General features: G+C 47.7%; 1 protein-coding gene across 2 annotated transcripts in view; it reads right to left on the reverse strand.

The window, feature by feature from the left end:
* The window catches only part of Syx5 (syntaxin 5), a 104434-nt gene that overhangs the window by 39565 nt on the left and 52852 nt on the right, over positions 1 to 12017 (reverse strand). For both annotated transcript variants that reach the window (XM_069308441.1, XM_069308442.1), the window contains exon 5: positions 7585 to 7835. In XM_069308441.1, coding sequence (XP_069164542.1) covers positions 7585 to 7835 — 251 coding nt within the window. The remainder of the gene's footprint in view (positions 1 to 7584; positions 7836 to 12017) is intronic.

Genomic DNA, 12017 nt, shown 5'->3' on the forward strand with positions numbered 1-12017 from the left:
CAACCCATAAGGCAGCCACTGCGGTAAATTGGTGGCACAAAGGGAACAGCTGAAACCGCCACCCAAGAACTGAGGAAGGCCCCCGTCCCCAGCTGCACCAACACCACCAAAGAGGCAAGGGTCCTTCTGTAGGCCAACCAATCCAATCTCTACAAGAAAAGAAGGGACTGGCAGCAACAATTAAACAGCCCAACAGGGTGAAAGGCCAAGAACTAGAGTCCGAGAACACCACCCTTGGAAATCAGCAACCGTAAACAAGCCGAGTGAAGAGAGACATCAACACTGAGCAGAAAAGAGAAAATAAGAAATGTAGAGCAGAGACCAAGCCAGCCCAGAAAGCACAAATCAGGCTGGGGGTGAACAGCACCAAAAACAGCCAGTGAAACAGAGCTGAGAAGTGTCGACTCCGAATGCAAACCACAGTGAAAAGTCAGAGCTGCAGGAAGAAAGAATACAAAGTGACAGAGGAGGTTTAAGATGCTGACCATAAGAAGCTAAAAGAAAAAAACATTGAGAGAAGAAACCAGACAAAACGAAGGACAGCAAAGAAGAAGAAAGAGTGGTGAACCACCTAGGAGTGGCATAGACCTGGTGATCCCTGAAACTGCCACAAAGTAGGTAGGTAACCAACGTTACACACACACCACACACTGCCGCCCCAATGGAAGACTGCAGGTGGGACACCAACAAAACCACCCGACTGCTGGGAGGGCCTTGCAACTGGGAAGCGGCACCGCGTAAAGTGGAAGACACCAGAACCAAGCCCATGCGAAGATGTCCATGTCCAGGGAACCAAACAACTTGCAGAACCAAAGGAAGTAGGCTTGTCGATGGACCATTCCATTGAGACAGAAGGAACTGGGAAGGACAGTCAGCAAAGACATTGGACGTACCCCAGACATGAATGGCACAGAGCCAACCCCCTGAGAACCCAGTTCCAGAGAGGCAGGGACCCAAGCAAACCTCCTCCCCCACTATCGATTCAACGAACCTCGAGGGAGGGGGGGGGATAGTCCGAATGGAGCCGAACAGAGTCCGGAGGAATTGGCACCCACCACAGCACATGCTACATGACCACAAACTCTTGCAAATATCCATATCCATGTGCCCAATGGTACATGGCTTGCCTCTGTTCACCCAGCAGTGACTGGGTACCTGGTGGTTAAATGTTTTCCAGGGAAAACTAGTGGGCAAGGCTTACCATGAGCAATGAGAAACGAAAGCTCTTTGCCTGCAAATAGGAGTCAGCAGTCGTCTGTCTGTTCCTGTACCCAAATGAAAAAAAATGTAAGTGTGACGATAGCTGATGACCCAGCCCCAGCCAAGGTACCCCGGAGACAGGATTATCATTAAGTGCTGGCAGAGAATGCGCCAAGGGACCGAACCCCAAAAGCCCAAAGAGGAAGCTGGCGACCCCAGCAATCAATGCAGGACCAACAGAGTCCACACCCAGAGATCACAGCAGTGGCAAACAGAGAGGCCCCAGAAGAATCACCTTAACCCCTGAAGTCAAACGCTGCCCAGGGACAAGACGGGCAAGGCAAGGCTCCTACACACTTCTAAATCACGAAGTGAACGGTAGAGCGACGGTCTCGCTTCTTGCGGGTCGTCGTTCAATCCCCAACAGTCCAAGTGGTTGGACATCGTTCCTTCCCCCCCCCATCCTATCCTAAATCCTTGTCATCATATATCCTTTCCAAGTGCTATAAAGTTGTACTGGCTTAGTGCTTCCTTCTGATAAATCACCTTTACCTTCCACCAAATTGCCTGTTTATGAAAGAAAAACTTTTGTATAGAGTGCTAGGAAGATGGGACACCACAAGCATAGCTCTCATCCTGTAACTACACTTAGGTAATTGCACAGCTTCCTGAACAACCACCAAGAAACGTGAGGCCGACTCCTCACTAACAACCAGCAGCAATGCAGCCAGGACAAGGCTGCTGGAGGCAGAGACAGCAATACCAACCGAGAGCCCAGTCGAGGCCCAAATAAGTACACACCTGAGCCAGAACTAACTGGGACTTCCACCAAGACACCAGGAACCTAATCACGGCGAACACCGGAGGAACCATACCCCTGGCTAGCAGACATGAGAACTGCTAGCCAGGGCTTTTGGCCTGCCAGCCAGTTGTCAAGGCAGGCCAAAAACCCAATCAATCAAGAGACGAAGACAGGTTACTGTGACCCAAGCCAAGTACAGTACAACCTCGATTCAACGTACCCCGATTCAACGAATCTCCGGCTAGTTCGCACATTTTTCAGGCCGAATTTACTCACCTGGTTCGACGAACAATGGTTCGCCGAAGCGAGGGATGTTCGGATTTGGTTACGATGTCCAGACAGAGTTCACAGACTGGTGGAAAACTTTCCCATTCTATAACAGATTACAAATAATATTTCTCTCATATGACAAGTTGGATCACACAAGTGGATCACACAAGTAGACCACACAAATGGACCACACATGTGGACCACAAGTGGTCCACAAGCTTACGATTTTGGGACAGAGTTCACAGAGTGGTGGAAAACTTTCTCATTCTATCACAGATTACAATTAATAATTCCTTCATAAGAAGTTGGATCACACAAGTGAACCATATGAACCAAACACCAGCCAAAATGGTCCACACAAACACCAGCCAGAGTGATCCACACAAGTGAACAACTGAGTTTCCATGATTTTCGTTCACTGATTTGGGGCACACGTATCTTTGTACATTAATTTAAAGGATGAAGCGTGATTACCTAGCTACATGTGGTAAAATCTCCTTATAGACATTTTCTGTGATGAAACAAGATGAGTGAGGGTGGACAGATAAGAGAATACTGTACTGTAAACCTCACTTTACAGTGAGGTTTCACTCACTTTCGTCTGTGTGTCGTCATAGTTCAGGGACCCATGACTTTTGAAAGTTTCATATTAATAAATAATTTCTAAAACCAGTGTTTTAATAGCTTTTTATTATCCTAATTAAACTAAACTAAATAAAACCGAAAATATGCTGTAACATGATAGACATCTGCTCTTTGAGAAATTACTGTATGTTATTGGAACAACTCCAGCGTGAGTGGACGGGTCTAATCCCTGTACACACACCATGCTTGTTTCATATCCCTCCCTCCCCCCTCCCTCTCCCCCCCCTCTCTCTCTCTCTCTCTCTCTCTCCCTCCCCCACCCATCCATCCATCCCCTCCCTCCATCCATCCATCCCCTCCCTCCATCCATCCCCACTCCATCCCCTCCCTCCATCCATTCCCTCCCTCCCTCCATCCATCCATCCATCCCCTCCCTCCATCCATCCCCGCTCCATCCATCCATCCATCCCCTCCCTCCATCCATCCATCCATCCCCTCCATCCATCCCCCCTCCATCCATCCATCCATCCATAACCTCCCTCCATCCATCCATCCATCCCCTCCCTCCATCCATCCCCCCTCCATCCATCCATCCATCCATCCCCTCCCTCCATCCATCCATCCATCCCCTCCCTCCATCCATCCATCCATCCATCCCCTCCCTCCATCCATCCATCCCCTCCATCCATCCATCCATCCCCCCCTCCATCCATCCCCTCCCTCCATCCCCTTTCTCCCTCCATCCATCCAGAATTGAAGAAACAAATCAAGTTAAAAAAAAGTTAACTGGGTCAGAGTTAGGGTTATCAGCGAGTCGGTCCCTTCACCACCACCGACACACCTCCCCCCCCCACCCCCACCCCTATAGCCCATACACACACCCTCAAATCATCCATCCTTCCATCCCTCCCTCCATCCTACCATCAATCCATCTCCATCCTCTCCTTCCCTGCCTCCCTCCCAAGCTCTGCCTGCCTCCCTCCGTGCCTATCTCCCTCCGTGCCTGCCTCCCTCCGTGCCTATCTCCCTCCGTGCCTGCCTCCCTCCCTGCCTCTCCCTCACAAGCTCTGCCTGCCCACCTCCCTCCCAACCTCCCACTGATTTGTGGCAGACGTATCTTTGTAAATTAATTTAAAGGCTGAAGCGTGATTGGCTAGCTACATGTCGTAAAATCTCCTTATAGACATTTTCTGTGATAAAACAAGGTGAGTGAGGGTGGACAGATAAGGGAATACTGTTCTGTAAACCTCACTTGGTTTTCCTTCGTCTGTGTCGTTATAGTTCAGTGACCCATGACTTTGAAAGTTTCAGACTAATAAATCATTTCTAAAACCAATGCTTTAATAGCTTTTTGTTATCCTAATTAAACTAAACTAAATAAAACCGAAAATATACTGTAATATGATAGACATCTGCTATTTGAGAAATTATTTGTTATTGGAACAACTCCAGCGTGAGCGAGTGGACGGGTCTAATCCCTGTACACACGCCATGCGTTTCTCGTTTCAATTCGTCGCCACAGTTCAGTGACTACGGCTTCGAAATAATAAAATTAATAAATCAGGTCTAAAATAAGTTTTTTATATCTCTTATTATCCTAATAATGTTACTAATCTAAATATATAACCTAAAAATATATAATATGATGTAAATCCAATATTTGAGATAAATTTATGTTACTGGATCTGGCTTAAACACCAGCCTACTGGAGGGTGTATAGACCTAGTCTGCGTTTATACAGTAGGCACTCAGTGCTGTTACATTTGTCTGCGTGCGAGTGACGTGTTTGTCCGCCAGTGAAAGAATAATCGTGGAATTTACCATTTTTTTGACTACAGCTTTATTAATATACAACAAGATGTCTCAAGGGCTTGCTAATCGTGCTGTATCTGCAAAGAGGAAGAGAAGTTTTTTATCCATTGAGCAGAAATTAGACATGATAGAGAAACATGAACGTGGCTACTCTGTTACTAGGCTGGCAGCAGAATTTAATGTCGGGAAAAGTACGGTGTGTGATATCAAGAGACAGAAAGATAATATTAGGAAGTTTCTTGCTTCGAGTGATAGTGGTGCATTAAATAAAAGGAAAACAATAAAAGGTTCTGCAAATACGAATTTGGATGAAGCTGTGTATAAATGGTTTAACCAGGAGCGCTCTGTGGGGATGCCACTTGGCGGCGACGCCATTAAGACAGCAGCCGATAAATTTGCACAAAAGATGAACATTCCAGATTTTCGAGCAAGTGAAGGATGGTTGCAAAGATTTAAGAATAGACATAATATTAAGAACAGGAAAGTTTGTGGAGAATCGTTAAGTGCAGATACGGATTCAGTCGAGCCATTTAAGCGTAAATTAAATGATTACATAATAACAAATGATCTAAGGCGTTTTCAGGTATACAATGCCGATGAAACAGGCTTTAATTGGAAATGCTTGCAGAACAACACTTTGGCATCTAGGCTAGATGAGAGTGTTCCTGGCCGTAAGGTAAACAAAGAAAAAGTTTCTGCCATGCTGTGTGCAAATGCAGACGGAAGTCACAGAACAAAGTCCGCCATTGTGGGGAAGTCAAAAAACCCACGTGCTTTGAAAAATTTAATGAACAAGCTACCTGTGGTCTACTACAGCTCTAAAACAGCTTGGTTTACTGGAGATATTTTTGTAGACTGGTTCAAAAATCATTTTTGCAAAGAAGTTAGAGATTTTCAGATAAAGAAGTGTGGAGTGAGACGGAATGATGTCAAGGCATTACTCTTGGTTGACAATGCCCCAGCTCATGTAGGGCTCGACAAATTAACGTCACATGATGGACGCATCAAATGTATGGCCTTGCCTCCCAATACCACCTCTCTGATCCAGCCAATGGATATGGGTGTTATATATGCAATGAAAAGGCTCTACAAATGAGAAATGAATAAAGAAATCATGGTGGTGTTTGAGTCAGATGAAGACAAAAGACAAGGAACCGATTCGCGAGGTCAAGCAACACTGGAACGTTACCAAAAATACTCAATTAAGGAAGGCATTTACAACTGGGCTAAAGTTTGGGATGAAGTTCAAGAGTCAACATTAAGAAATTGTTGGAAAAAACTCCTGTTGCTTGATCATGCTGATGAAGTGACTGAGGAAGAAATGGATTTTGAAGGATTTTCAAATGATATTTATCAAGAACTGCGTGCCGCTGGTGAGACGGAGTTGACGCTGAACGATGTGGAGGAGTGGTTAGATATTGATGCAGTCGATCCACCCATTGGTCATTTAACAGATGATGAGATTATACAAAATGTTACTGGCACTGTTGACGACGACGGAAAGGAAGATGAGGATGAGAATGATAGCAGTTTACAATCTGCTACGTGTGCTAACGCATTGTTCTATGTTGAAAAACTCCTTGATATTGTTTCACAAACTGACAATCCAGAGCTACCAGGCTTTTATCAACACCTAAGGACGATGAAAGATATTTGTCTCAAGGACATGACACAAAGAAGGAAACAAATGAAAATGAGTCAATATTTTTCACGAACTAGCAGCAAATCAATCAGCACAGCCGTACCCAGCACCAGCACAGCCGTACCCAGCACCAGCACAGCTGTACCCAGCACCAGCACAGCCGTACCCAGCACCAGCACAGCTGTACCCAGCACCAGCACAGCCGTTCCCAGCACCAGCACAGCTGTACCCAGCACCAGCACAAAAGCAGCTGAAGCCAACACAGCAGCAGCGAGCACCAGCAAAGCTGATGCAAACATCTAAAAACATCGTGTGTGAAGTGAACAATTAGAATAAGTGTTAAATTTAAGTGTGTACATAGTGTTAAAATTAAAGTTGCAATAATTCTAATGTACAATAGTTTTCAAGAGCTGTATTGTAGTACTCAACATACAGCAAAACCACTTTTAATAATACAGTGCTAACGGCTTAATGCACTGCAGTACCTATTTACTGTAGAGCATTCACAACTTCACAAGACTTCAAGATGAAAATAACTCCAACAATAAGGTAAATACATGAATTACAGTATTTTTAGTAGAGTAGTAAAATATAGGTACAGTAAGTAATATGATACAATGCATTTTTATTGTGTACAAGAAAAAAAAAAGACACTGACGCAAACGCCTCTTGAAGGTCACCTCTTGCAACGAATCCAACGCTCCAACGAACTGGGGGTGGTCCCATATAGTACGTTGAATCGAGGTTGTACTGTACAGGAAAATGCATGGAGCCAAAGGCAGACCAAAGGAGAATTCGGAAGCGGTAAGCCCGAGGCCTCATCACAGACCGGAACAAAGGATTTGTACTTAATTAAAAGGGCTTTAGGGTTATTATGAAGATATTTCACTAGACTACTCATCTGGTAAGGTAAGTGATAAACCTGTGTAGTCGATTAAGCCCTCATTTGGTATTATATTTTTAACTTGGGGGGGTGCAAGGGATAAATTAATGGTAAAGATATGAGAATTTGAGAGGACCAAAAACAGCGAAGAAAGAGAATGCTGAATATCACGCTCAAGTCAGTGATGAATCGACTACAATGCAACAATACAAGTGCTCATATTGACATTTAGGTTTTCTCAACAAATAATGAATTCTTAATTATTTTTTGCTACAGATAGTGAAATAATTATACATATTGTTGAAAGTTGACAAAACAGCATATTGATAAGGAAGTCTAACAAGAGTACAGTCATACCAAGCAAACATAAATGGGGTACGTCTTACTAACCTCTGTTCGAACCTCCAGAACATCCTTGAACATTTGAGTTATAGATGCAACCTTGCTCTGTAATGATCCTACTAAGTTTGAAGAGTGTTTCTGGAGGTGAGCATTATTGCCAGTTGAAGAGGCAATGCGAGAGCGATTACGGAGATCGCCAAGTTGTTTGGTGAGCGACGTCAAATCATGCCGAATGATTCCTGTTAATTCTTGGATTTCTCGGTCATGACTATCATCAAAAAGTGATCTCCTCTTTGCCACTGTAAGCAGAAAGATGTGATGTCAGAGCAGAGAATAAATATAGTGGTGTAATGAAATGCCTTTTCTGGGCGGCACCTCTGGCTACCAAAGGCATACAACACTGGTACCAGAGGGTCACAATTGATACTCCAGGCTCCTGTGATAATCTCAATAAACCGGAAAATTTCCCTTATGAAGTGGGTGGGGATCAGCCTACAACTCTATTTGTGAGCAACCCAAAAGTTTAACTCCAGCACTGTACAGGAGAAACTCCAGTATTGAATGTAATGAAATGCCAATTACTGGGTGAGCCCCGATGGCTCTCTAAAGCTACCATCTCCTATGAACGTGCCAACTACTAGGTGCGATCAGTCATGCAGTTCTATGGCCAACTGGAGACCCAGTGCCAGAACCTAGTCCCCTCACAGAGATGCAGGGAGCAATGGCCTTTAGATATCAAGTTAGTAATTTATGCCACTGCCAAGGAAGGCATCCAGAAAGCCGGCGAGTCAAAGCAAACTACAGTTGGCAGCCTCCGAGACTTGCAGATTCGAAAATGACCTGAACTCCCAATGTAAACAGATACTCCCCACAGAAACTTCATTAATATCTGCTTGTAGTTTTTCAATGTTTTCAACAGAGGTAATTTTCATGCTGATTTTTGTGTCATCTGCAAAAGATGATACGAACTGTTTAATATTGGGTAAATTTAGTCACATTGTTCTTGGGGTTTTATTGCAACCTCTGTTGTTCCACAGGAGCCATTCTCCCTTGTAGTCATAGACTATGTGTCACCTCTGCCCAGAACTAATGCTGTGAATAGAGATTATATTCCAATGAGTTGTACTACCAGATTTCCTGAAGCAAATGTTTGGAATTCTAGAGCAGTCTCTTATTTTGCATCTGGCACATATTTTTACTGCAAGTGTAGTTTACAGAGCTTGTGTTAAGTTCATGAGTAGTCCTTATTCCCAGAGCCAAGGTGGTGTATAATTGTCACAGCGATTGGTGAGTGTTCTCATGAGAACGGTGTTTATGTCAAATTATGAACTTTGAATTATTTCAGTATCCAATTATTCCATTCTGCTGGAGTTAACTCATTACCATTGCAGAATCTAAGATTCAAATTGTGCTTCTTTTCTTGCAAGATGTATCCTGTAAAATAATATATTCCTGATTTAGTGCATGTTGTTCCCAAGTATATGTTTTCATTTGCATTTCAGTTGTCACATGCTTCTTTGTGTTGTTTTCCAGGTTGTACTGTCATACTTATGAAGTTCATTGTCAACAATTTATTTTTCGTTTTGGTTGGTAAATTTAGGTACTAAATTCTGTACTTACCTTTCGAAAAAAACCAGCGTTGAATGTAATGAAACGCCATTTTCTGGGTGAGTCCCGGAGGCTCCCCGGAGCTATCCCAGGCTGATATGCTAATGTCAGACTTTGGCATCAGTCATGTGTATGGAGTTCTTAGGCCTACCGGGGACCACGGCCAGAACCGGGCCCCCTCAGAGAGGCAAGGGGAGCAATGGCCTATAGAAGCCCCCGTGTAGTTGGAAGCATTCTATGTCTGCCATCGACCGGAACAGGCACCCAGAAAGGTAAGCGCCCCAAAACAAACCCCTATTCTGGTTAAAATTGCTACCTAATACCGAACTAGTGGATAGAACTCCCCAACCGAAAACAAGCAAATTAGTGTGACGTCACACACTGCCGCGCCGCTGTCTGCGCAGCTCCCCCCTCCCCGGGAGGGGGAAGGGGGAGCCCCAGACCCCCTGCGCCGGCTACCCACACCTCAGTTCTTGAGGCTGGATGTCAAAAACGCAAAAAAAACGCCGACCGGAGGGAGGGAGGGATGCCGGGGAGCCTCCGGGACTCACCCAGAAAATGGCGTTTCATTACATTCAACGCTGGTTTTCTGGGGGGAGCCCCGTCGGCTCCCCGGAGCTAACTACCCACAGACAGAAAAAGAGGGACTTACCCGGGAGGCGGTCGTCGCTCACCCCTCAACTCGAAGCCGAGACAACTGGCTGCAACCGCCGACCCAAAGCAACACAGGCCCGACGAGGCCCAGGGACATTCACAAGGTAACGAGCAGCCAGGACCCTGTTCGACCGCCAAAATCCCCGCGCCCGAATATCAGACCAAGACATATTCCCAAAGACGGCAGCAAGAGCCGCGAACTTACGAACGTCATGGGCACGGGGATAGACCGCAGGCTGGCTAGACCTAATAACCCTGCGGACGACCTGAGAGACCCGAACCCGCGAACAGGGAAGAAGGGAAACCGGATCAGCCCACAGCGCGTCCCCGGACACAGAAGCTGTGGCGCGCAAATAACGGCGAAGCGCCGCAACCGGACACAAAACATGATGCACCCCCGGCCTGACCAACCAAGCATCGACCACCCATGGACCCCTCCGGAACGCAGCAGTCTCATTCTTCGCCAGAAAAGAAGGAGACGGCTGCAAACGAACAAAACTATCACCACGACCAAAAGAGCAGAAACCCCTGCGCCGGAGGAGTGCATGAAGCTCCCCCACCCGACCCCCAGAGGCCAAAGCCAACAAGAAAAGTGCCTTGGAAAAACAATCCTGGACCGAAGGGGCCACAACGAAACGAGGAGATGAAAGGAAAGCGAGCACTCTGTCCAAAGACCAGGACGGCTCAGGCGACGCATGAGCAGGCCGGAGGTGAAACAATGCACGAGACAGCTTGCGAAACGGCGCAGACGTAACATCGATACCGAAAGCAAGCTGAAGCGGCTCCGCCAGCGCCGCACGATACGAAGCGACAGTGTTAGGCATAAGATGACGGTCCTGAAACAACCACGAGAGGAAGGACAAGACCACCCGAACAGACAAGGAGCTAACACGACGAAGACGCAAAAAGAAACGGAAGGACCGCCAGGAAACTTCATACTGCCGCCGAGAAGAAGCCCTCAGGTGGGACACCAACAAGGAGGCCACCTGATCACCATAGAGATGATGATAGACTCGAGTCAAAAAAACCATACGCGAAGACTCGAGGAGAAGATCGAACCAGCTACGTGACGTACCGGCCCGATCTGCTGAAAGAGGCGGAGCCGCGGGAAAACCCTCGGGTTCGGACACCGAGCAACCAGCGCCTGAAACCAAGGCTGGGCCGGCCACCAAGGGGCCAGAAGGACAACTCTCCCCCGGTAAGTCTCTAGGCGAGTCAGGACCTGGAGCAACAGCCGAACAGGGGGAAAGAGGTACAGGAACCCCCACCTCGACCAGTCGAGCCGAAAGGCATCGACCCCGACGGCCTCGCAATCGGGGAAGGGCGCCGCATAAACGGGAAGACGCCGCGAGCACGCCGACGCGAAGAGGTCCACCTCGGGGCGCCCGAACGTCTGGCAAAGCCAACGGAAGGACTCGTCGTCGACCGTCCACTCCGTGGAGAGGGGAACGAAGCGAGACAGGGCGTCGTCCAAGACGTTGGACACGCCCCGTACGTGAACCGCCAGGAGAGCCAAACCCCGAGAACTCAGCAGACGAGTCACCCGAAGCGACCAACCCCAAAGAGACAAGGACCGCATCGAACCCCCGCGGTTCAGGCAATGAACCACCGGAGAGCAGTCCGAATGGAGCTGAATCGTCGATCCGCGGGCCACCCGAATCCTCCCCAGAGCAAACCACACTGCCGCGAACTCCCGCACCGTACTGTGAGCTCGACGGAAGGACGGATCCCAACGCCCCTGGCCAGCCTGGTGAGCACTGGTCACAAAACCCCAGCCGAGAGACGACGCATCCGTGTACACATCGAGCGAGGGCTCGGGTAGGCGCCAAGGCACTGAACCCCGAAAAACCCGAAGAGGAAGCCGGTGACGCAGCAACCGACGCAAGTCCTCCGGGGGTCGAACTCTGCGATCGCGAGAGAGGCGGAAGGGGGAACCCCGAAGGAACCAGAACAGCCGTCGAAGCCAAACCCGACCCGGCGGGTAGACCACCATCGCAAAGTTCAGGCTCCCGCACAGCCCCTCGAGCAACCGCCGGGTGACCCGAGGACCCTCCAGAAACAGACGAAGGCGGGACCGCAGCCGCAGGAGAGACTCCGGAGGGAGAGACAAGGAGGCGGTCCGAGAGTCCCACACGAGACCCAGCCAAGTCCGAACCTGAGAGGGAACCAGATGGGACTTCCTCCAGTTCACCAAGAACCCGAACCCGGCGAGCTGGGAA

This window comes from Procambarus clarkii, chromosome 62 (assembly GCF_040958095.1).
Source record: "Procambarus clarkii isolate CNS0578487 chromosome 62, FALCON_Pclarkii_2.0, whole genome shotgun sequence".
Classification (NCBI taxonomy): Eukaryota; Metazoa; Arthropoda; class Malacostraca; order Decapoda; family Cambaridae; genus Procambarus; species Procambarus clarkii.